Source organism: Nannobrachium achirus, assembly GCF_963921795.1.
Source record: "Nannobrachium achirus genome assembly, chromosome: 14".
NCBI classification, from domain to species: Eukaryota; Metazoa; Chordata; class Actinopteri; order Myctophiformes; family Myctophidae; genus Nannobrachium; species Nannobrachium achirus.
Genome location: NC_137821.1, coordinates 39,379,212 through 39,406,408, shown reverse-complemented (window position 1 = coordinate 39,406,408; position 27,197 = coordinate 39,379,212). Strand labels below are relative to the sequence as shown.

Here is a 27,197-nt window from a genome sequence, read left to right as displayed (position 1 = left end):
CATGGGCATTATATTTTGTCTACTTTCAGTGTGGACAAAACATTTCTGATGTCATTTTTCAGTTTCTCTATTTTGTCTTGTTTTTTACAAGCCTTTTTTGCTATTTTGTTTGTTCCAAAAGAAGAAACTTAATCATTTCATCATTAAGCATTCCATGACAATCTTTTTTGTTCAATGAGGTTCGGCCTTATGGATGGAATGTCTGTTTTTCCTGTGTTTCCTTACTTTTTAGACTACTCATGTAGTTTGTTGCAAAATCATTGTCTAGACCTCCAAAATACTGTAGGACCATCATTTTTAGATTGCGACCCTTAGACTTTTGCTATTTTGCTGAGTGGCCCCCGGGCCATCTTACGTTGAGTAGCCCTGCTATAGTAATGTGTATAGTTGTACAGATTATAACTTTTTTGATAGGCCTCACTGTTTATGATTCTTGGTTCTTGGTTTACCTATGATATGATCTTGGATTTCTTTGCATTTGATGTATTACCTTGTGTTTATTCTGCTTATTTGTAATTCGCTCTGGATAAAGAGCATCTGCTAAGGCCTAAATTGAAAATTCTCTCTCTCTCTCTCTCTCTCTCTCTCTCTCTCTCTCTCTCTCTCTCTCTCTCTCTCTCTCTCTCTCTCTCTCTCTCTCTCTCTCTCTCTCTCTCTCTCTCTCTCTCTCTCTCTCTCTCTCTCTCTCTCTCTCTCTCTCTCTCTCTCTTTCTGTTGCCCAGCGTTGAGTCCCCGTGGTGGCCGGTGGGCATGGTTTTGGAGGGCAGCTCAGAGGCCCTGTGTCCCCCCCCTTCTCTGGAGCTGCGTCCGTCCTGCAACAAGAGCCAGCCCTCGCCTCCTCTGGGCTCCAGCTCGCAGCCCCACGACGGAGTCTTCCCAGGGGACAAGGAGCCTGTCAAGTACGGCGAGCTCATCGTCTTGGGGTGAGGAAAAAAAACTTCACTACTTGTACGCGTCATTTTGACATGTTTAGCTAACTATCTAATTAGGGATGGGACAATAACGTTTATCGTGATGAAAAACACTCACGATAATCGTATCGTGGAGATTTAATTTATCGTGAAATTGTACTCCGTCTTTCACTGGGATCAATTCACCTTGTATTTCCCGAGCTGCTTATCCGGTACCACTTAAACCTTCTATAATTGGTAAAAGATACGTATATACGTGCTTGATACAGTCTTCTTTCACTCTCTATCAAATGTCTTTGACAAAAAATAGACGATCTACAAGCTCACAAGGTGTCGCGTTTGCGACACGTTGTTCACATCGTCCCATCCCTAGATCTAATACGTGAGTTGTGTGCGTTGTCCTCATATGCACCCATATAAATCTTCCTTCATAAGTACAACTTCAGTCTTCACAAGAACAGAAGGTGCAGGTAACATCATACAGTATGGCAGTCCTCTCTTGCAACAAAGTGCTATTTTATGGCTATGGCTAGAGGGTTAGACCTAGTGACATTGTGTTCTCTTAACAAGGTTTATGGGTTCACACTCAATAGTGAGCGTAGTTGTTGAGAAGGGTACGGGTTGGGCAACCAATAGTCAAAGGAAGTCAACAGAGGGTTCCCGCAAGTAACACAATGTGTGTGTGTGTGCGTGCGTGCGTGCGTGCGTGCGTGCGTGAGTGCGAGTGTGCATGTGCGATTGTGTGTCTGTGGGCATGAGAGAGAGAGAGAGAGAGAGAGAGAGAGAGATAGAGAGAGAGAGACAGAGAGACCGACAGAGAGACAGACAGAAAGAGCGAGCTGTTACATTCAAGCGTGTGTAATCAAGCGTGTATGTGTTTGGATCCACTGTGTGTAAAGTTGACTCTTATAAAACCTGTGTCCTCCAAAAGGGATTCCTGCATTGCTGATAAAATGTGTACTGCTGAGTGATCCATAATTATCCTCCAATTTACCTTCAAAAATATATTTTCCCCCCTATGTGAGCAACTAATAAAACACTCTAGCCTCCTGCCTACATCTTGTAGAAGGGCCTGCAGTGTTTAAACGTACACGTTTCTTTTTTTTTCTTTTTCTTCTTCTTCTTTCCGGTTGAGCAGCACACGGAAAAAGAGCTCATTTGACTCCATACAAAGATGTCATTCACGCACAGCGCACAGTGGAAGCATAGGCAAATTAAGGTGAATGAGAGAAGAGAGAGAGAAGACGAGAATGACGGAGGACGAGAAGAGTTAAAGTGACAGGGAGACTGAAAAAATGATTATAAATCGTTTTTTTCCCGCTTCATCATACAAGGCCGTCACACAAAAGTAGTGAAAACAGCCGATCTACAAGCACACAGCGCCTCACGGCGCAAGGCGTTGTGTGCTTGCAGATCGGCTGTTTTCATCATCATTTTTAAAATGATAAATACAAAACCAGCGGTTTTGGACATACAAGGTTTCCACCCGACAACGACGAAATGATATGATTAGTGGGGGAGAGGATTGAGATGACAGAGTGAGAGAGAGAGAGAGAGAGAGAGTGTGGAGAGGCTGGCATGTCATCTACATATAGACTTGCTATGATGCTCTTCTGCTATTCCAGGCCCAGAGGAGCAGGTGCTATATGCTATATTCACTCCTTTGCCCTATTGATCTGTGCGCTGATGGATTATGAGAAGAATGGCTCGGTTCCCCCGTTCACGTGCTTGGGGGTGAGGTGGGGAGGGGGGTTTGCTTCCAGCCGCCGACATTTTACGAGGTCCATCCAATCATGGCTTCTCTGCAGCTAATAGAACATGACCGGGTTTTGAATGTCGTTCTATAGCACACCATGATGCCTGCCTGGGATGGGATTACTATGGGGGGAAAAAAAACAAGGGGCATTTCAGCTGAATGTGTGAATGGAGGAAAGCCATCGACGAAGGGGCAAATCAGATTTCCTGTACAGCTGGGGATATTTGCAATTCATCACAGACTTTCCGTTTTAGTTGGATTGAACCTTTGTTTTCTATGCCAGCCATTCCCTTATTGAATGCCTAACCAGAAATCATATCATATTTCTTCTGCTTACATTTTGAATTTGGCTCCCAATTGTATTGGGATACTAACCGCCCCAAGTGCATAGTCCCTGTCACTGATGACCCCTACGTCTTGGTCTTGGGGAAGACATAGACAACTGCATGTCCCCTACCAATACACAACCGCTTCTTTTGGGATGAGACCGGCCGTTTTTTTAAGTCACTGCGGGTGGGAATGGGCGGTCCAGAAAAAACCTGCGGGTCCTGTACGTGCGTCGTTATTGCGGCATGGAGCACAGCATGGAGTCCTCAAACGAGGTTTAAATAATGTGCTACAAAGAAAAGACACAAGGGTCGACAGGAAAACCATCAAGACTCTTTACCAATTGTAAAGAATCTTGATGCTTTTTGGTGTTCGTAGATACTGCATAAAGTATATTGTAAATTACAATATACTGTATATACTGAATGTACAAACAGAAAGTAGAAGAATTGCAACACAATGCAGACATCAGGCTATTTATTTATAGTACAAAACTCATGCCAATGTCCTCATTTAAACCTAGAGGTCGTTGTGCATTGGCCAAGCATATACTGCCACATTCACTGGTTGATTTATGGCATAAGGTTGGAGAGTGAATGAAACCCAGTTTTTATTGAAACATGGCTTTTTTAGACGGCCATAAATAGCCAGCCTTAGGTTTGCAAGTTTTTACAGAATACATCTAAGAAGGTCCCGGGACCCAAGACCTACATTTTGCAATACAAGTTTGTTTTTTTGCACAGTGTTGTTGAGTGTGCGGAAGCTGCTTCTTTCATTCATTTCAATTGTTACTGACCCTGGAGGAGGAGAACGTAGTTTTGCGATGCAAAACAAGTATATCGTCGTTGTCGAGCAGAAACCTTGCATCTCCAAGTTTAAAATGTCTACGTTCTTTCGTAAAGTAAAGCCCTGCTTCATCATACAAGGCGGTCGCACAAAAGTAGTGAAAACAGCCGATCTACAAGCACACAACGCCTCGCGGTGCGAGGCGTTGTGTGCTTGTAGATCGGCTGTTTTCACTAGTTTAAATCATTTTTAAAATGATGAATGCAAAACGAGCAGTTTTGGACATACAGGGTTTTCACCCGACTAACGACGATATGCATCTCTTTATTAATAACCTGCTGTCAAGCAGTACGTCTAGCCCGCTGTGTCGCTGTCCGTGGTGCTGTAAAGGCAGTCTCTCTCTCTCTCTCTCTCTCTTTCTCTCTCTCTCTCTCTCTCTCATTCTGTGTTTCTGTTTGTATTTGGGTCCCAAAGGGAAATATCATGGGAGCAGACGGTACTTAAACTTAGCTGTGGGCGGTAAAATATACACTGCAGGCGGTGAGAAATGAGACCATTAAGGGAGCAGAGAGAAGAGATGACGAAGAGACAGAGAGAGAGAGAGAGAGAGAGAGAGAGAGAGAGAGAGAGGGAGGCAGATAGAGTGAAAGATAGCATGTCATCAACATACAGTATATTCTGGGAAATGGTCCGAAATCCAGCGGGATTGGGTGAGAGTGGGACCAAAATTGAAGTGCACATAAGTTTGTAGATTTGAATTGGAACATGTACTTCAAAGCTCTGGTGGGTTGTTCGGTTGGCGTTGCGCCGTTTGATTTTATGTTTTTTTCTTTTTTCTTTTTTTTTACCACAGTGGAGCCAAAGGGATTTGCGGATTTTTACATTCGATTTCATCTATGCCAGTGTTTCTCAAACGTCCAAATTTCGAGGTCTCCCCTTTAACTCTGACAGTGTACAAATTGAACCAAATGGACCCGTTCCATTTGTACACTGTCAGAGTTACAAACGACGTGTATGGGTCAATTTAGGAACCCACAGAGTCCCTGGAATCCACTTTGAGAACCACTGATCAATGCCACTCAACTTTAATTTAAATGTTTCTAAACCTGGTTCATCAAAACTTTTAAAGATCAACAACATTTTTTGTTTGTGATGCACACAGGCACAATGGTTCTCTGGTCAACGGGGACAAGGGGCGCAGGAGAAGTCGCCTGGCCCTGTACAAGAGGCCCAAAGCCAACGGGGTCAAACCTGATGTCATCCACAATGTCTCCACCCCTCTGGTGTCAAAGGTAAGAGATGTCACCACGGGTCATCATGGGATAGCTCACCAAAAGCACAACTGAAAGCACCATTGTCTTATCATATTTTGTCAGTATTTAAGTATTTTTTGTAGGGCTGGGATGCGAGTAAAACACATTTTGTTGTACGAGGGAATCAACAAGTGAGTTTTTTAAATCTAAATTCCGCATCCACTGGGCCAAGCAAAGCGCTCTGATCGGCTACTTCTCCCTTTGCGTTTGTTGTCTCTTCTTGGTTGATGCATCGCTATGATCAGTATGCCCGAAACTGAAGGTTATGTGGTACAAAAACTAAGTGCGATTAAAATGTGTTAATTCTTTTAATTGCGTTAATTTTCTGTAATTAATTCATCGCAATTAATCAGTTAAAGTCCCAGCCCTAATTTGTTGTAGTAGTGGTGGTAGTGATAGAGGCTGATTTGTTTTTCTCAACCTTTTTCCTTTCAAAGACCCACAATGTATGATATTAAGGGTGTTATTAGGCCACAGACCACAATTTGATACAATGTTTTACCTTGGGGACCCCAATCTACACTTTGAAAGCATCAAACCCACGGTGGTCTATTTCCCCCAGGGGTCCCCAGATGATTAGCTTAATGTGCAACATTGTTTTCTCACTCAACATTAAACAAACCAACATAACGTTTAAGTGTAAGGTATCTGGACATTACTAAAGTGACAATTTAAGGACGTTTTAATACCTCTAAAATGACAAATTAAACATTGGCCAAACTGTCAAATATATATATATATATATATTTTAAGATTTGTTTTGGGGCTTTTTATGCCTTTATTTGATAGGATAGTAGACTGACAGGAAATGGGTCAGTGGGGAGAGAGATGGGGAATGACATGCGGCAAAGGTCGTCCGGATCGGGAATCGAACCAGTGACGCCAGCAGGCATCATAGCCTAGTATGTGGTATACGCCTTGACCACTAGGCCAGCGGGCGCCCCGAAACTGTCAAATATTTTAGACAGAAATTGTGAAAATAGACTTTTTAATACCTCTAAAATGACAAATTAAACATTGGCCAAACTGTCAAATATTTTAGACAGAAATTGTGAAAATAGCCGATCTACATGCTCACAACACCTCGCAACGTGAGGCGTTGTGAGCATGTAGATCTGCTATTTTCACAACAGAACCGTGTTATACAAAATGTAATGCCTCAACTCTTAGTGCTCGTCAGGGTGGGCGGTCCCCAGTTAAAATATGATTACCTTGGGGGTCGCGGCCTGAAAAGGTTGAGAACCACTGGGCTAACAGAGCTTTTGCGCTTACAGTACAAGAATGTGGGATAACTAGGATATCCCCACCTTTTGGCTCTGGGCTCCCTAAAGCCCTCTCCAGAGCAGGGTTATCCCCTGTACTTTTCAGGCTCATCCCCCCAGAGGGTCAGGAATCAAGGAGGTTAGGACAAAAAGCAACAAGGGAATGTTCGTCGTCCAAGCTAATGCGCTTTGTGTCCTGGAGCTGTTCTGCGCTGTCAGGGTTTTTAAAGAGTATATAACCCTGCAGGGCTCTCTTCCTCAGGTCTGAATCCTCGACGCAAGAGCTTATACTCCAGACCTGGGATAATATATACGAGACGAGAGTGAAACGAGGTTAAGATAGCCCTGGGCTCTCTGTAGCCTAGCGTTTAATTCAGCCTAGAGCTTAGAAACGCAAATGGTAAATTCATAACAAAAAAAGAAATCTATAAACCACAGCATGTTCAAGGGTCCTCTATCGCAGTGTTTCTCAACCTTTTTTTCTGCATGGGCACACTTTTCATGTCCCAAGAATCCATGGGCACGCCAACATAATACGGGGGTGTAAATATCGTCACTGTCGGGAAGAAACGTTGTATCTCCAAGTTTCGAATTTGTTTCTTCGCAAAGTAAAGCCCTGCTTCATCATACAAGGCTGTCGCACAACAGTAGTGAAAACAGCAGATCTACAAGCACACAACGCCTCGCACCGCAAGGCGTTGTGTGCTTGTAGTTTAAATCATTTTTAAAATGATAAATACAATACTGGCTTTCAAGCGGTTTCAAGGGGCACACTTGACCCTTATCAGGGGCACACCAAAGGTCCCCAGGCACAGTGGTTGAGAAACACTGCTCTATCGGCTCAGGGCTCTTGGAATCCTCATGCATGTTTTATAAATGGTAAATAAGTGGTAAATGGTGCATTCATATTGCACCTTTTATCCAACGTGCTCTACAATGTGCTCAAACATTGTTACATCCCTTATTGCCGGACCCACCGAAAATAGCTAGATGTGCAAGCCCACAACTCCTTATGCTGCGTGTTGTGGGCTTAAAAATCTGCTATTTTGGGTCCGTGACACCAAATATAAAACCAAATATAAATCACCATTCGTAGGTTTTCAGACCCATTTAGCTCGTACAGAACTTAAATACATATTTGGGGTCCCCTGTGGTCAATATTGCCATGGGCCCAGGAATTTGAAGCAAACGTGCGGATGAGATTTTACAATTTAGGCATTTCGCAGATGCTTTAAATTCAGAGCGACTTACAACAAGCAAGATAATAAGCAAGATAATATGTCAATACATCAACAATACAACAAATGCATAAGAATATCAATCTAGAAAAATAATAACGTAGGTAGACCACGCACCTAAATCAGTAAAAAACGTTTCTAAAACCTAAAAATGCTATCTAGATTCATGTATGGTCATCGAGGGAAGGGAAGCGTTACAGTAGTGCTATGGGTTTAGGTGGAGTCTGAAGAGGTGAGTCTTCAGTCCATGGCAGAAATAGGGAGTGAGTCTGTAGTTCTAAGTGCGACAGGGAGTTTATTCCACACTAGCCATTCCAGTCTTGTTTGAATTTCACATTATTTAGAGGATAGACCAGTAGAACGAAATGAGAGCTCTTATTGCGCTCGCGGCGTGTGGACTTGACTGGACTCTCCTTTTGTACTGTGTTGATAATGTTAACAGGTCCCCCCCAGGATATTGCTATAAATAATAACATGCTATTTATGAACGAGCCCAGGAAAATAGGGGCCTGTTACGCGATACCGCCTGTTGCCAGCGGTGACTGTCCTCGTGTTTCACCGTCTCTGTTCTGCACCCGTGTACAGTATGAATGCATCTATTTGTCCATGGAAAAGTGAAATCAATTCATGAGCATTTCATTACTTACTGGGGAATCTTTTCTTTTTCCCCCCCGTTACCTATTCATGATTGTTATTGAATGCCTCTAAACATATTTTATCACCAAAATTCTATTCTGATGTTGCTGGTGTTCTCACTTGTTTTTCTGAATATAGAGCACTGTGCTTTAAGCTTACTCCCCAGCCTCCTTTGACCTGCCTATTTTTTGGAAGAATCGTTTGTGATATTAGCACCAAATTTGGCATGAACAATGCCAAGGAAAACTGTGGAAAGTGATGACTCATCACTAAACCATAGTTTTTTGGTGGCCGTTTTTAGCCCAAGGAATGTTTTTCATGCAAAACAAATGCTTGCATTGGATTCAGAATCATGAAATCATGGGGTCAAACTGACCCCTCACATGCTACTTAAAGCAGATTTATTTTTTTCCCTGTATAGTAAAGTCAACGGGACACAAATTTTCTTTTGAAAAAGGGTGGCGATATTGCTTTTTTTTGAGTGGCTAACTTGCTTTTTTGAAGAAATAGGTCCAGAGGAAACTTTGTGCAAAATGTGGTGCTTGTATCACAAAGTGAACGAGTGTGTCACTAAGCTGCCGGGCTGTAACCGTTCCCTGGTGGTGTGATGCTAAACACGGACACATGTTAAACACACTTGACTTGTCCTCTGTGCATCGCTTTAAGGGGACCGGGGGTAATCCACACAGTGCTGCTCTTTTCCCAGAAGCCCCCGAGCTGCGTGCGTGCGTTGTGTCCTTGCCCTTGTGTGATGTGGATAATGTGTTTTGCATTGACAGGCCCTCAGCAACAAGAGCCAGCACAGCATCTCCTATACGCTGTCCCGCAGTCACTCTGTCATCGTGGAGTACACCCATGACACCAACACAGATATGTTCCAGGTCAGCCCCGCACACACACACACACACACACACACACACTTGCACACACGCACGCGCCTGTGCACGGTCGCATGCATACTGTAGGTAACAGACATTACTGTACTACATACACAGACTCAAATCGTCGTTGTCGGGTGGAAACCTCGTATGTCCAAAACCGTTCATTTTGTATTTATCATTTTATAAACTAGTGAAAATAGCCGATCTACAAGCACACAACGCCTCGCACTGCGAGGCGTTGTGTGCTTGTAGATCGTCTGTTTTCACTAGTTTTGTGCGACATTCTTCTATGATGAAGCAGGGCTTTACTTCTACCAAATAACGTACGAATGTGAAGCTTGGAGATGCACGGTTTCTGCCCGACAGTGACCAAATGCATGTTCGAAAACACGTATGCTCACACAAATACATAGATACAAAAGCACACAGACATCTCTAGTCTGTACACTCACGTGTACACACACACACACATGTATAAATGCTTGCAACAGAATTACAGCCTGTAGACACACACACACAGACAAAACACTCCGACGTGCGCAGGTACACTCACACCCACAGGCGCACACACACACACACACGTGTCGCGCACACACTCCCCTCCTCACGTGCTGTGCCAGCTCTGACCTACTCTGGAAATAGAGCGCTTGGAGTCAAAATAGGGGAGAGAGAGAGACGGCAGAGTGAGCGCCACCTTGTTGAACCTGCACGCATGCACACGGCTGTCACGTGCATCCCACACACACACACACACACACACACACACACACACACACATACATACATACATACATACATGTGCCGACAGTCATGTCCTACACACATGCAGGCACACCACACCACACACACACACAAGACAGGAATAGCCGTGTCACCCGGAGTATCTGTCATCTGCTAGCCCAAGCCTCAACGCTGCAGAGTCATGAAAGGAGGAGGGGGTGGATGGGGAGCGGGGGGGGGGGGGGGGGGGGGGGGGTTGGGGGGGATGTAGAGGAGAGAAAATATAAGCCAGAAGGAGAGAGAGAGAGAGATGGAAGAAAGGGAATGGAAGATACAGGACAAATGAGGGTGAATGAGTCAGACTCGCCGTTCCCAGCATCTCCAGCCATCCATCTCTCATCCCCGTGACAAATGGAGGGCTCCGACTCCAGCAGACGGAATGAAGGGGGGGCCGCAGTCCAATCCATCCCTGTCGATCTGCCTGCCTGCCTGCCTGGCCGGCCCGCTAGCCGCCCCAGCCCATAATCCCACTGGCTCTCAGGTCCAGCATTGGCCAAAGGAGAGGTTTACTGTGTGCAGGGGAACATGTATAGCTATGGATATGCAGGAATTATTATTTTTGCCATGTCCTTTTTTTGGACAGAATGATATGGCTGGTACGGTGTGATCACCACAGCCCGAACGATGCCAGAATTCGGGGAGTCCTATGTCACCGATTACTAATGTTTTGACAGATTTTGTATAATAAAATTATAATAGAAAATGACAAAATTGAAAAACTTTAATTGAATTTTATTAAACGTCCTATTTAAGAATATTGAACGCATAAGTAAATGAATAAATATAAATACACACAAAGAACTTTTTTTGATGAATAAAACTAAAACTGAATTTCATTTAACCACAAGACCTATTCAATAATGCCATGCCCGGACAGCAGGTGGAAAGTCATTAGAAATCACATACATCGGCTGCATAATTGCTAATACCGACGTTCAAAAAAAGACAACAGTGTCAAGGAAATCAAGTTGAGAAAGTTTTATTCCACTACGTTACGGATGGGAGGGGGAGAAATCCTGGGAGCGTGAAGGTCGTTTGGAATCCAGGTAGTGGACGGAGGAGCGAGGGTGGGGCTGGGAGACACTGGGTTTGGGTTGGAGGGAGCCTGGAACAGAGCAGAAAACAGTATTAGCATGGAACATACGGTACACAAGGTCAGCTAGTAAGCACTCAGGAACACTCAGTAAACTGTCTTCTAACAGCCGTCTCTCAGCGGTTTATATTGTTCAGCCTCTGATGATGGTGACGTGGAGCAGCTGGGCTGATTGGGACCAGTCACACCTGCACTGGCTGCTGGCTGAGGGAGACGCCCGGCCCTTGCCCTTATATGGCGTGCAGAGGAGGGACTAGCTCTGGTCCAGCTCTTACAGGTGGCTGGCTAAAAGACTAGACCAGGATTTCTGTACCCTTACGAGGGCTCAACTTCAGTCAAAATAAACATAACTACTTCGCTACTCACCTAACCAAAGGTAGTTTTGCGTTGTTGAAAGTCTATTCTCCGCGGTGGGAAACCTCTCAGCACCCCACCCACTCTGTAAAATACAATATTTTTGTCATGAAATAAAATAGAATAGACTTTCAACAACGCAAAACTACCTTTGATTAGGTGAGTAGCGAAGTAGTTTCGTTTATTTTGACTGAAGTTGAGCCCTCGTCATGGTCTAGTCTTTTAGTCAGCCGCCTGTAAGAGCGGCTCTGGACCAGAGCTAGGGAGGCACTAGAAATGTGTGGCACGACAGCATGCTGGTCTCACGTCACCCGCCTACTAGCGGTTGTGTGTGGCTCAGTGCTTACATGATAGAAGTGACAGATGTTTGTTAGCGAGGCAGCCAAACATGAGCAAAATCACATTTAAAGCAGAGCAGGGCAGCGATGCATGCTGGGTTCTGTCACACTAGCGGGGCCACCTCTTCACAGTATTCCAAGCCCAAACCAAAGAGGGGTCATGTTGCACCTTGCTGCCCATCACGCAGCAAAAGGTATACAGTGGGAAATCCCCTTTAGCGTATTTTGTAAAAGCAGATGTCAGATCAGTTGTCCCATGATATTTTGTTTCCTTTACTGTACACGTTACTTTGTTCCATACAAACAAAGCTGCTTGCAAGTCTTTGAACAGCCCTGAAATACACATACAGTATCTATTCTATTCTATTCTATTCTATTCTATTCTATTCTATTCTATTCCAGTGGTGGACAAAGTACTAAACCCCAGAGCAAAAAGTATAGAATAAAACTCTTGGTCAAATAATACTCAAATAATACTAACTACAAGTGAAAGCTGATCTGTTAAATGTTGTATTTGAGTTAATGTACTGGAATACTTGCATAAAAAAACAAATTCAAAAATACTTGCTTTTTTACTAAAGTTTTTAAAAGTACAAATGACGAAGTCCGTTTTCTTTTTAATATCAATGCATTGCTGCATTAAAAAGTCAACATTCATTTTCCCGAAGAAATATCTAAATCCACCACTTTGTTCTATTCTCATTCTACTGCAATTGTTCCAGCCTATATTGACTTCAATCTCCTCTTGCTTCCCCCCCTCCAGATCGGCCGGTCAACAGAGAGTATGATAGACTTTGTGGTGACGGACACGGCGGGCAGCGGAGGTGGCAGTGGTGGAGGTGGGGGCAGCGGGCAGGGCCAGGGGGCAGTGGGCGAGGGCGTAGGGGGTGGAGGAGGAGGTGGCGGAGGCGGGCAGTCTGCCCAGAGCACCATCTCCCGCTACGCCTGCAGGATCATGTGTGAACGCAGCGCCCCCTTCACCGCCCGCATCTACGCCGCCGGCTTCGACTCCTCCAAGAACATCTTCCTGGGGGTGAGTATCAGTGGCGTAGAAAGAACTCACATGTCCCAACGCTGGGGTGAACATTTTGGCAAAAATAGCAGATGTACAAGCTCGCACCACATTGCAATGTGACACGTTGCGAGGCTGTAGATCAGCTAAGAGATTTGGTGTAAATAAAAAAGGAGAATACCAAGAATAGACCTTCTCCAGACCATGAATGCAGTTTTTTACTATGGTGAAATAAATGCAAATGCCCTCTTTCCATGCCATACCTAAAGGCAGCATTCAAGAGAATTGCCTTGTCCAAACTCTCCTGAACTTAAATGCAGCATCTTATGTTGAAAGAATTGCCCTCTATGTGTAGAAATTCATGCCGTACACCACATCTCCAGTATTGACTTATTATTATGATAATGCTTAGTTCAGTGTGGTATCAAGCACCAAAAATAGCTGACCTCCAAGCTCGCGTGAGCTTGGCGGTCAGCTATTTTTGGTCCATGGAAAGTCTGCTATTTTCGATTGTTTCACCAAAAGGCCCTTTTAGAAATGTCAGCCCCTGCATGTCCTTGGTGACTATAATGTGAATTCCTGGATATGAAATGATTAATGTTCATCTGCAATTTTCCATGGTGGTCCCAGTAATATTAGTTTTTCAAGTAGCACATCACATGACATGGTTAAGCGATGTTAAAAAGGTTACTAATATAAATACAGGTTATAAAGAGAGCAATATTTTCCTGTCATATCTTGGGAGGTTTGATATGAAAGAGAAGTTATTAAATAATTGTAGCTTTTATAATTATGTGGCTCGCCCTGCTCTTTCATTTGTTTCTCACATCTGTGTTTTTCCTGTATTGAGTGTTTTGTCAGAGTGATTGTTATTTGGGGTGCTTTAACTGTGCACATGCACTCCCACTCCCTCATGCCTGTCGGCACATGGAGTGCTGTTTTCTCTGCTAGTCTGCACTATTGTGCAGAGCCAGATTAAGCAAACGACACACAGTGATTTTAAATGGTAGAGTTTATGAATGATTTAGTGGTCTAATCAAGGCAATTGTATTTGTGTGGCGGCAAATCGATAGAAGTTATCTCAAGGGACATTTCAAGTAGAGTAGGTGTAGATGTCTTCATGGGAAGTACAATATACATTAAACTAAGTAAGGATGTCCTGATCAAATGACCCAAAACATGTTAACGGTATTTTCAAATCTAACACAGGCCTACTCATTTGGCGTTCTATTCATTTTGGTGCAAGCTTTGTCTGCATTTTAAACTTAAAGCTATACTGTGTAAGTTCAACTAGTGGTCAGTAGCGGTATTGCTTTTTTCGGCCGTTTTTCGTCCGGAGTCGTCGCGGACCACCGCCGCGGACCACCGGAGCGGCGCCGCAAACCACCGCGACCGATAGTAATCCGTGGAGGGGTAGAACGCATGGTAGAACGTAATTTTCTGGCCAGGATTTGTGGATTAAGAGGTTAAAATCCTTCACCATGGTAAACACTGTAGCCAAGCGGAGGCGCTTCCTGGAGACCAGAGCAGATAAGCTGTGATTGGCCGGTAGTGTACCATGTGTGCATGATCGGCGATGTGATTGGGCAACGTATACACAACGTATACAGATGATGCAGATTACGTAATTTTGGCGCGAAATCCGGTCCACGGCCAGGATCATAGAAAACATATAAAGAGAAGGCTTCAGAAGCTGAAAATAACGGAGTGGGTGTTCTAAAACTTTAGCGATTTAACAGTTAGGACAATTTTAAGATTTGTTTTATAAAAAAAGTTACATGGTACAACTTTAACAGGTTGCAAGAAAAAGAAAAACGGTGACGTTTCAATGTCATGAAGATGTAGCAACGGTTCCAAATGTTCGAGTTTAATTGAATTGAAGATTGCAGACGCACCACAATTGACCTCTCAGATCTGAGGGAGTCCAATGCATTTTCTATCTAAGTCACGTGGTTTCATGTCGTGTCTCTTGCTCAACCGAAGGCTGTCTTTTGGCCAAGAGACACGGCAACGACAAAAAACCATGTGACCTTCATTGACAATGAATTGGACCCCCCCCCATCTCCCCTCATTCTCACGATAGCTGTCGCAACTGTCTGTAGCGCGCCTTCTGATCAAGACAAAAAGATCTGACTGTGGCCAAACGTAAACAATGCTGTACTCCAGAGACAGACAAACTCCCATAACTCACTACATCCCTTAGCCTGGAGGGACGATTAATCTGTAATTGGCTAGTTAGTTGTTAAGGCCGCCCGAGGATACACTACATCCCATAGCCTGGTGGGACGATTGCTCAATCTTCAGTAGAGAAGTTAATCTTACAACGTGTGTCACCCGACACGCCACTTTGCGAATTATAAGACAAAGCATAAATTGGGTTTAAGACAAGGTTAGGCTTAGGGAGGTATAGAAGAGATTTAAGACAATGTATAAATTAGGGAAAGAAAAGTATAAATTAGGCTTAAGACAATGTATAGCTTATGCTTACAGGATAAACTAGGCGTAAGGAAGTACAAATTGGGTTTAAGAAGGTATAAATTCAATTTAAAACAAAGTATAAATTAGGCTTAGGAAGGAGGCAGTGTTGAGGATTAAGCCATGGGATAATGGGCCCTCATCCCTTATCCCTAAAAATTATAATAATTAAAATACTTCAAACAGCCAATCTGCAGCGACACATTGTGAGCTTATAGATCGTCTATTTGAATTAATAAAAAAAAAATGGCAAAAAGGTTTAGGGATAAGTGGAAGTGGTAAGGCATTGGCGAAAATAGGGCCCACAGCGTGCAAAAGCGTGCAAAAGCATGCTTCATTTCTAGTTTTCAGCAGCACAATGCCTAGTTGGGAAAATCTGTGCAGTCACTGCCACGTCAAATCACCAAACGCATTACGCGTGTTCATCTGGACATCCTCATATGACGGACCGCCTTTGTGCGTCTGCTCTTTTTGAAAAGTCTCGACAGTGTTTGAACAAGTTAGAATCATTTTGAAACTTTTCAATGCAAATCTTCTCTTCTGGGGGTCCCTGGCACAAAAACATTTTCAGATGGGGGGGTCTGTGGTCAAATACATATCAATTTGGGGGTCCTTTGGGGGACCACTGCAGTACAGTAGCACGCTCACACAAGCACCCAGACAGCTCAGCAGCATTTTGTCTGGGCCCCCCGAGTGTGGTGTGCACACGCACGCACGCACGCACGCACGCACGCACGCACGCACACACATGCTTTGAAATCATTGTGTCTGGTTGTATCTTCAGTTTGGTGAGTAAGGCAGGCTGGCTGTCTGGAGAGGTGCCCAGCCACACAGCGGCAACAAGCAGCTCCCTTTCTCTCTTTGTTAGAGGGAATAATGCTATCAGGGCTAATTAACAAAAGGCACAGGTCTCACAGACAGATGGGTGGATAGAAGGGTTGACTGTCAAACCTTCTCCATATCGTCGCTGTCGGGCACAAAGCCTTGTAATCTCCGTGTTTCATCTTTCAATAAATTCATGTGTCATGGTGCTAAAGTAGCGGAATATAGCCGATCCACAAGCTCAAAACACCTTGTGATGGAAACACATTTTGAGCTTCTAGATTCGTTTATTTGCTATTTTTCTCTCTGATAACTATTGAAAATGTATGAATTAGAATATTTTTTTTATAACATGCCCAAAAATAGGGATGCCAGGCTGCTTGGAAGTGGTTGAATCTGTCTGTGGGTTTTATAAATATTTAACTAATGAAAAATATTAACATCAACTTGAACTTCCGTGACTAAATAAGTATGAATACACGACGAATCCATCAGAACACGGGTTATCGTTTCATTTCCATGAAAAGTATACTGTTTTGGACATACAAGGTTCCTTATCTGCCTCGTGTAAAACAGTAGGCTGCGGTGATGATAAGATCGCGCCGTGGGCTGAGACAGACAATACGTAGGAAGATAAACAAACAGCGAAGAAAGCAGATGGGAGAGGATAATAATTGTATCCATATGGGGATTATAGAGTTAGAGAGCGGTTGATGATGTATATGCCAGTGCTACTAATGAGGCTTTTAGTGTGTGTGCGCGTGTGCGTCTGCCTGTGTGTGTGCGTGCGCGTGTGGGTGTGTGTGTGTAACTGTGTATATGTGTTTGTGTGTGCAAGATGCATCAAGTGTACATTACCACATTTGCTTGTGTCTGCCTTTGTGCTGGATATATACACCCGCTGCAATCATCTCAGCCAACAATAGCAGCCGGTAAAGAGTATAGTACTGCACTGTGCAGAGCCCAGGGGCAGGCAGGGAGAGGTGCTTACTAAAGGGCGATTTTTATATTTACTTGCGCACCGGTGTCGTGGACCTAAAAATAGCCAATTTACAAACTCACTGTTGTGACTCTCTCTGTAGATCAGCTGTTTTCCGTTTCATGCGACGCGGTGCGCAAACCAAGTACAGACCGGGCATTCAGGGGCGTCACACCAAATTCTGGGCCCTGGGTACAAGGATTCACTGCGGGCCCCCCATGAATGTTAACTATTGAAAAATAGCAGATATACAAGCTCACAGCGCGGCACCGAGTGCCGCGCTGCGAGCTTGTATATCTGCTATTTTTGAAAAATCTTGAAAATGTGTTCAAGAAACCTATGTCAAGGACCCCCAAGATGATATGTATTTGGCCACGGACCCCGATCTCAAAATATTTAGTTCCAGGGACCCCCAGAAGCAAAATGTTTGCTTAAAAAATACATATATTCAAAGATTTTCACACATTTTCACAACTTTTCAAAAATAGCAGATCTACAAGCTCACAGCTGTGAGCTTGTATATCTGCTATTTTTCAATAGATAAAGTTATAAGGGCCCCTCCACCTTGGGCCCCAGTAACTCAGTCCCACTTTCCTACCCCTTGTGACGCCCCTGCGGGCATTACTCATTGACATAATAAGATCTGGATCCATTCTGGCTGAGAGAGGTACTTTGATTCCCCTCCTGCTCCGGTGGGAGGTATAGATTGAGCTGGGGATGCCCTTTGAGGTGAACTCGGCGTGTAAAATGCGCAGGGGGAGAGCTGGCGGTGCCTGGAGTGGACAGGGAGGAACGCAGGTTCCTGCGAAGGAGTGTCGCTGGGGGCAGGGAGAGAGACACAGAGAGGGCAGGAGGCTAGTGGACCGCGTCCAGGAGTCTGCGTTCTTTGTTAATGGGCCGTTTCATACGCCTCACCTCTCGGGCACCTGTTTCTAAAGAGCCCTGAGACGAGACCGTGTTGGGGAGAGCAGTAAATGGTGCGTTTATATAGCACCTTTATCCAAGGCGCTTTACAGAGATTGTGCATCTACATTCACCCATTCACACACACACATTCATACACCGATGGCTCAGGAAACCAAGCAAGGCACCAACCTGCTCAAAGGGAGCAACTATAGGGGTTCAAAGTCTTGTTCAGAGTCTTGCTTTATGCTTTGACACTAACTCTGGGGGAGCCTGCATGGGATCGAACTGGGAACCCTACGTGTTCTAATGACGGTTTCTCTACCCCTGAGCCACTGCCGCCCCATGTGAGCAGTGGTTCCCAAACAGTGGGTACTCGGGACCCATTTGTGGGTCACAAACACATTTTTATGGGTCCCTTTATTTCTTGTTTCCTACAATTTCAGAAACATTCCCAAAAAAGCTAATATTTTAATGAATTAAAAACAGTATTCACAGATTTTTGCAATTTCACGAAAAAAGCGAATACAATTCGAAAAGAAATTCCATAAATTAGAAAACAAATGTTTAAGGAGCAGTTAAAATAGCATTGCGCCGCGTTGTGAGCTTGTAGATCTGCTATTTTTTCACTAGTTTTGGTCTGGGAACCGCTGGGGTAGAGGGAGGGCCGGTGCATGGGCGCCAAAGCATTGCCATTCAAGAGCCGTTTCATAAAAAAAAGGAGGCTCCATAAAACGTTCCGCCAAGTGCCACAGTGACCGGCAATAAAATATGTTCCGGTGCTCTCAGCAGTATTCCCTGAAGAGGAGCTGGATGGGTGGGGGTGGGGGCGGGGGAGCTTCGGGGAGATACTGCAAAGAGGGTGTAATAACAACAAATAAAAGGCAGATAGGATGACATCACCACGAGTACACAGGGGCGTCAATTGGGTATGGCAGGGGTAATGCAGCTGCCATACCCTGGGTCCAGGGGGGAGAATACAAGTTACTTTAAAATATAAATCCACAAATGTCGCATTGTCTATCTGTGCTGGTTATGTTGTTAAATTACATTTAAATAACTACAAATGCAAAATTTAACAAGGTATTATAATTATATTCTCCACACTTTTATTCTCCCCATCTTGACAAAATGGTATATTCCCAGGTTCCGCAGGTCAGCTGCACAGCTGCAATTCATTATTGTTAATTGTGGCACATTTGCTATATTATGTCAAGTTTAGCTGCACTTGAACAACTGTTCCAGACTGCCATATCCAGCCCAAGAAACCATAGACATTTTTGGGGGAAAAAATAGAATGTACTTAAAATAAATGTATCATGCCTGTTGCTAAGGTATGGCAACATGACCGGTGTCTTGCACGCGCGCGAAGGCGCGTGTTGCCATACCTCACCTTTTTCTGAACTGACGCCACTGTGAGTACATCCACTAATGTCACGCGGTCGGTCGTGTGTACCTTTGTGTCTGGAGGGGGGGAGGGTTGGGGAGGGGAGGCATGAACACATATGGTATCTGTGTGGGGCTCATGGGTAATTAACTGAAGAAGACACATCAAAACATATTTAAATATCAGACATTTAGAACCAATAATGATTTAATCTTGCTCGTGTACATAAGTTAACCAAGGGTTTCTTTTTCTTATATATCAATTAATGAATCAACACTAAAAAGGTCAAATAGATTTTCTTATAATTGACTAAATCAATCACTTTGATTAACGACTTGATTACTTTATGTCATTGTGCTGGTGTGCAAAAATAACAAAAACAGCCAAGCTACAAGCTTGTAGATCAGCTGTTGCCTTTACAAAAAATAATCGTTCATTAATCGTATTGAGGCTTGAAAGGTTAGAAAACAGTCGTGATATTGCTTCATGTCCGAGTAGTCAAACCCAGTCGGGGAAAAAAGCACCTCTCTCTCTCTAGCTCTCTCAGCGACAACGTGACATAATCACATGCATCATTCACGACGCCCCCTCCGCCCTCATAAACTAGGACAGACGGAGAGCAGAGCAGAGCGAGGTGCGCGACCACGGCAACAAGCAGCGATCACGCTAGCATCACTTGCCACTTGTGTAACCGTGGTCTCAGACAGTCAGGGCCGGGGCGAGAGATAATGGCGCTCCTGGTTGTCAGCGAGGAACGTACGGGGAGGCAGGCCTGGCTGAATAACCCCCCCCCCCCCCAACCGCCCCGGGATGGCTCTCTAGCTCCACTGGCACAACACAGTGTCCTTGGCAGAACAGCAGAGTCAGGCTGTGGGGGCTACACTGTGGGAGTGAAGGTGGAGAGAGAGAGAGAGAGAGAGAGAGAGAGAGAGAGAGAGGGAGAGAGAGAGAGCAGGCACGTGCACACATATTAGACGTCAAAGGGGGCTTGAGCCCCTGCTCTTTTATCAGTCTGTAAAAAGTGCCACTCTCCAGACCGTGAGTGCAGTTTTTACTACAGTGTGGTGAAAGAAACGCAAATGCCCTCGTTCAAGAGAATTGTCCAAACTCTCCCGAACTTGAATGCAGCATGTTGAAAGAATTGCCCTCTCTTTGTAGAAACCCATGCCGTTACGCCACATCTCCAGCATTGACTTGATCATGCTTAGTTCAGTGTGGTATCAAGTGGCGAAAAATAGCCAACCTCCAAGCTCACAACTCATCGTAGCGCGACGCGTTGTGAGCTTGGAGGTCTGCTATTTTTGATATTTTATCCCCAAAGCCCCTTTTAGAAATGTCAGCCTCTGCCTCTCTAACATCCTCTGCACATCCCTGAGAGAGAGGGCATAGAGAGAGAGAGAGAGAGAGAGAGAGAGAGAGAGAGAGAGAGAGAGAGAGAGAGAGAGAGAGAGGGGGATGTGAGGGGGGTATGATGATGATACAGAATAGGTGTTATGTCTCCTTAGGTTGCGGTGACAGTTTTGAATTCCGTATCTGCAACTATGAAAAAGGAGAATCACACCACCGCTTACAGGCCAGAACCAGGAGAGTGGGTCGACTGTATATGTGGACTGGAGCTGTGTGTGTGTGTGTGTGTGTGTGTGTGTGTGAGGATAGCATCGCTGTGCATTCGTCAGTCAGGTATATATACTGTATATATAGTAGGCATTGTGTATGCCACTAAATATAGCATCAACCGGCGAAAAGCAATGCTGGCTGTTTTTCTAGCCTCTCCTCCTCCTCCCACTAACACAACAATCTGTCTCTAATGCCGCTCTGACGTTCTCCCTTAACCTTGGTGTCTGTCTCTTTTTGTGCATGTGTGTGTAAGCACGTGGCGTGCACACAGACATAGACATCAAAGGGGGCTTGAGCCCCTGCCCTTTTACCCGTCTGTAAAAAGTGCCCTCTGAGAGACCATGAATGCAGGTTTTTACCATGTTGAAAGAAATGCAAATGCCCTCTTTCCATGCCATACCTGCATTCAAGAGAATTGCCTTGACTCTCCTGAACTTAAATGCAGCATCTTATGTTGAAATCAAGAAATCAAGCATGGAAAATAGCAGACCTCCAAGCTCACAACGCGTCGCAGACTACGTTGAAAGAAATGCAATTGCCCTCTTTGCCTGCCATACCTGAAGGCAGCATTCAAGAGAATTGGCTACTCTCCTGAACTTAAATGCAGCATCTTATGTTGAAATCAAGAAATGTGTAGAAATCAAGCAAGGGAAATAGCAGACCTCCAAGCTCACAAGACGTCGCAGCGTCGATATTTCCACCAAAAAGCCCTTTTAGAAATCTCAGCCCCTGCCTCTCTAACAAAAACAGCCAATCTACAAGCTTGTAGATCAACTGTTTTCTTTGCCTTTACAAAAAAAGAATTCTTCATTAACCCATTTAGGCCTAGAATTATTGACTGCTTTAACTGTTGAAAAATAGCAGATATACAAGCTCACAGCGCGGCACAGAGTGCCGCGCTGCGAGCTTGTAGATCTGCTATTTTTGAGCTCTCTAACATTATCTGCACGTTCTCTGTGTGTGTGTGTGGCCTTTTTTTCTCAGGAGCGGGCAGCCAAATGGAGGACATCGGACGGCTTAATGGACGGCCTGACCACCAACGGGGTGCTGGTGATGCACCCGGCGGGGGAGTTTGTGTCGGAGCCCGCGCCCGGCGTGTGGCGGGAGATCTCCGTGTGCGGGAACGTCTTCGCGCTGCGGGAGACGCGCTCGGCTCAGCAGAGGGGAAAATTGGTAAGACAAGAGGGAGGAGAGAGAGAGAGAGAGAGAGAGAGAGAGAGAGAGAGAGAGAGAGAGAGAGAGAGAGAGAGAGAGAGAGAGAGAGAGAGAGAGAGAGAGAGAGAGAGAGAGTCAGGACAGGACAGGACCCCAGGGGCTGATGGGAGGTTTTCCCTGGGAGGGGTTTTCTAACCTTGACATGACCCCAGAGTGTCTTACAGAAGTGGTTCCCAAACAGTGGGTCGGGACCCATTTGTGGGCTCCGAATCAATTTTTACTGGCCACGACTCGAGATCAGATTTTCTTTTCCTACATTTAATGTATATATATTTCAAAAGATTTAAAAAAATATACTGTATAAAAATAATAAAAATCCACGAAAGTAGTGAAAATAGCCGATGTACAAGCTTGTAACACTGTGCGAAAGAGACGCGTTGTGTGCTTGTAGATCTGCTGTTTTCACTAGTTTGGGTCCCGGGCAAATGTCTAATATCTCTTTTCCGGGTCTCGACCTGAAAAGTTTGGGAACCACTGTCTTATAACAGGGATAATATATAACTTGGGCAGTTATATGGCTCAGGTAAATAAACTATCAGATAAAAGTAGGTGGGGGTAGTAGCCGATGAAAAGCAGTAATGGACAAATAGAATGGAATAGACAAAATATCGCCAGATTCTGACTCCAAGGACTTGATTAACCTGTTTAAAAAACCCTTGATCTGCAAAAACAGTTTCACTGTCTTATGAAAGTATTCGATTAGCCACCTAGCTGAACATGATGCGAAATCCTTCTGGAGGCGGGTGATTGATGTTAGCTGGGAGATTGTCTGCAATGGAGCAAGATGGCCACAGTGCCATCAAGTGGTGGCTGGGGACAGCAAGCAACCAGGGCAGAGTACATCAAACCATAGGTCAGTGGTTCTCAAAGTGGGGTCCAGGGACCCCTCAGGGTCCCCTGAGGGGGTTCTAAATGGACCCCTACATGCCTGTAACTCTGAGAGTGTACTCTTAAGCCGAAGTGTCATTCCCACCGGACGCAATAACGATAAGTCGGCGTTCACATGAATTATGGCGGCTTTATCGTTGTGGTGTGGACGCTGCCATCCACTTCAATTGAAAACAATATTTTTTATTGTATCTTTATCGTTATCGCACCCAGTGGGAAAGGGCCTTTAGAGTTATGGAGGTCCTTGAAATTTTAAAAGTTTGAGAACCACTGCCATACTGCAGATAAATGTCTTTCTCCTGTCCTCCATAATTATTACTGAGCGATGAAACAATATTCTCTCTGTTCTTTCCTCCCTCCTCTCTGCGTTTCCTCATCTCCCACGCTTCCTCCCAGTGTTGTTTTTAACAGCAAATTTTGATTTAGTTTTAGTCATAGTCTTTTGAATAAAATGTCATTTAGTTTTAGTCATAATTTAGTCAACTGAAAGTTTTAGTTTTAATCTAATTTTAGTCGACTAAATATCATAAGATTTTAGTTGACTAAATCTACAGTTGATTTAGTCAACTAAAATGTATTTTGGAAGGCCTTGATGGCATCGTAATGACTGATTTTACTCTTGGCTGAAAATAGCAGATCTACTATTTTCAGCATGCAACACCTGAGAGCAACCAAACATGAAATTACTTGCTCCTCCACTAGTCCCTCTCTAAACGTTTTAGTCTAGTTTTTTATTTTGTTGACGAAATCGTCAACATATTTAGTCTTAGTTTAGTCATCATCACAGTTTAGTTTTTTATTTCGTCAGCGAAAAAAACGCAGTCGACAAACATTTTTTCGTCACAGTTTTAGTCGACGAAATCAACAACCGCTTCCTCCTCTTATTCCTCCCAGGTGGACAACGAGTCGAACACCCTCCAGGACGGCTCCCTGATCGACCTCTGCGGGGCGACGCTCCTGTGGAGGACCCCGGCCGGCCTGCGTCGCACCCCCACCCTCAAGCAGCTGGAGTCGCTGCGCCAGGAGCTGAACGCCGCGCGGTGACCCCAGTGCCCCGTGGGCTTCAACACGCTGGCCTTCCCCAGCCTGGCGCAGCTCGAGATCGTCGACAAGAAGCAGCCCTGGGTGTTACGTGAACTGTGGCCACGTGCACCGGCTACCACAACTGGGCTACCGCAAGGAGAAGGGTCCCGCCGGACCGGGGGGGCACGGCCCCGGCCAGCACGGGCGAGAGGGAGTGCCCCATGTGCCGGCGCGTGGGCCCCTACGTGCCCCTGTGGCTGGGCTGCGAGGGCGGCCTGTACCTGGACGCGGGGCCGCCCACGCACGCCTTCTGCCCCTGCGGCCACGTGTGCTCGGAAAAAGACAGTGGTGGGCTGGAGCCAGATTCCACTGCCCCACGGGACCCACGCCTTCCACGCCGCATGCCCCTTCTGTGGCACCCTGGCTGACTGGGGAGCAGGGCCACATCAAACTCATCTTCCAGGGCCCCGGTCGACTGAGGCCTGGCGGTGGTGGTGGAGGAGGAGGAGGGCGGAGATTGGTGGAACTGCTGACCAATGGATTGTCTATGAGAGAGAACTGGACAGGTGTGGAAACACAAAGGACCAATAACAGAATGGGAAAAGAGGAAAAACACACATAAGGGTGGATAAGGGAGGCTTTAAACATGAGCTGTATGGAGAAGATGTAAATAAATTGTCCTGAAATGAAAACGTGTGTTTTGGTGATCATTAGGGAGGTGCAGCCTGCACACAAGCCTCCACATTCTAACGGTAGAGCTGATTTGGGGGGCTTTCAAGGATGCCATCGTTTAGAGATTATAAAGCATGGTGTCACTGTCGGGCAGAAATCTCGTATCTCCAAGTTTCAAATTTGTATGTTTTTTTCGTAACGTAAAGCCCTACTTTCGATCGGCTATTTTCACTACTTTAAATCGTTTTTTGGAATAAACGAAAAAATGAAGGTTTTGGACATACAAGGTTTCCACCAGACAACGACGATATAAAGTATTTTTAACCACTTTAACCACACCCTACACCTAGGTTGACTGGGGTCCCTCTGGGGTCTACACCTTTTCTCTTCCTTTACCCCTCTTCGACCCCAAAATAGGCGATCTACAAGCTCACAGGAATAGTGATGTAGGGTCCGTGTGGTGTTTGTTCCACATTGTCAACAGGGCCCAGGAGTCCGATCTGCAAGCTCCCCCCTGCCTGCAGGTGTTAGCCACATGAAACACTCCCTCGGGGGGAAACGGCTCCTTCTGCTCTGCGTGTGTGCACTGTGTAGGTGTGTGTGTGTTTATGTTTACGTGCAGAGGCAGCGTACAGGCTACAGCAGGCCTAAGCTATAGGGACCCTAAGGAGTGTCTGTGCAGCCAAGCCAGCAGTCTGCAGCACCACCACCATCATGGCTATAAATAACTCAAGGTCACCAATACTCCACTGCCTCGCCACGAGGAGAGCAGAGGGAGGGAGGGAGGGAGGTGGGATGGTTAGAGAGTAGGGGCACGTGTGTACAGTAGATGCAGAGGAAGGCAGAGAGAGAGAGAGAGAGAGAGGGGGGGGGGGGGGGATGAAGGGTAGATTCGCTACGAGGACAGCTGAACACGGGAGGTCAAGTCGATGTGAAGCCTCATTCAGACCAAAGATTCGCAGCGAGACGAAACCGTCATAAAGCCTGATTCGTGACTCTGTCACGCGACGGCATAGCCGATCTGCAAGCTCTCTGCTCGTCGCAGACGTGACACGTTGCGAGCAAGTAGATCTGCTATTTTCTGCTCGCAACACCACCGTGTGACTTAGCACAAATGAAGCGTCGGAACGAACGTTGCGGAGGAAAAATTGCTGCGGTCGGAATTGCCCTTTACGGGTTGCCTACATTAGCTGCATATATGACTGACAGATTGATGCAAATGTCATGCTAATGCATGTAGATCAGTTTACATCCAATGCTCAATCTGTCACATCAAGACAAACGCCACAGAACAGTGTTTCCTTGGCCAGCCCAGTATGTACCGTATACAAGAGATACGTTTTCTCTGCATGGTGCTAATGCAGATACCTATGATGGGCCAAGATAATAGAGCAGATATATTTCTCTGGTTATTTCTCTTGCTGCAGACTCTATGCAGAAGGCAGCTGCAGCACTAAGCACTCTGCCTGCAGTGTTTTTATATCGGCTAGCTTCCAAAAAGCAGACCCTGCACATTCCTGGCCACAGCACAAAATGCTCCCCCTTTGCCATTATTCACTGCAAATTATCCCCTCCGTCTATTGAAATTAGGATATTTCCATTCAATACATTATGCATTTGATGCATCGCGAGCGCGGCAGCACCTTGGGCTGATCCGTTTGGGGCACATGTTTATTTATGGGTCCGCAGGGAGAGGCAGAGATACAAATCAAGGGCACCCACTATGTGGCTGACAGGCAGCAAAGATGATACTGGAGTTGTGCATTTCCCCTGGTGATGGAGGCAGGAGAGCAACTGGCCCCCTGTGGGCATCCTTTCACAATGTACTCTGTGTGTGTGTGTGTGTGTGTGTGTGTGTGTGTGTGTGTGTGTGTGTGTGTGTGTGTGTTAGGGATGGGACGATATGAAAATGTCATATCACGATTATTGTGACCAAAGAAATTGCGATTTACGATATTATCGCGATAATCAAAATCCATTATCCTGGCCCTGGGGCGGAACATTTGCCAAAAAATAGCAGATCTATAAGCTCACAACGCGTCCCGTTGGGACGCGTTGTGAGCTTGTAGATCGGCTATTTTTTGGCAAAGACATTTGATATAGAGTGAAAAAAAGACTGTATCAAGTATGTATATTATAAGTACCTTTAACTAATTATAGAGGGTTTAAGTGGTACCGGATATGCAGTTCGGCAAATACAAGGTGAATTGATCCCAGTGCATGACGGAGGACGATATCACCATAAATTAAATCTCCACGATACGATTATTGTGAGTGTTTCTTATCACGATAATATCGTGTATCGTCCGGTCCCTAGTGTGTGTGTGTGTGTGTGTGTGTGTGTTTGTGTGAGAGAGAGAGCGAGCTAGGGCTGGAAACAACACTGACAAAATCAAATAGCCTATATATTTGTCTAAATATCTTGATAGATGTTGTTTCTTAAAAAATGTGTTGAGCTTGTAGATCAGTATTAATTAAGGCTCAAAAGGAGTAGTTCACCCCCAAAATGTCATTTTTTTCCTATCGATT

General features: G+C 45.1%; 1 protein-coding gene across 1 annotated transcript; it reads left to right on the top strand.

Moving 5' to 3' along the window:
* Nucleotides 1-744: 744 nt before the first annotated feature.
* peli3 (pellino E3 ubiquitin protein ligase family member 3) lies at nucleotides 745-25,319 on the top strand (the record flags this gene model as incomplete). The annotated part of the gene is given in 12 exon segments (XM_080741609.1): nucleotides 745-923; nucleotides 4,943-5,072; nucleotides 9,009-9,110; nucleotides 12,439-12,708; nucleotides 21,855-22,043; nucleotides 23,868-24,014; nucleotides 24,018-24,101; nucleotides 24,103-24,174; nucleotides 24,176-24,334; nucleotides 24,336-24,416; nucleotides 24,418-24,562; nucleotides 25,291-25,319. Coding segments are annotated over 12 exon segments (1,581 nt in total). The 5' UTR covers nucleotides 745-750.
* Between the last annotated feature and the right edge of the window lie 1,878 nt (nucleotides 25,320-27,197).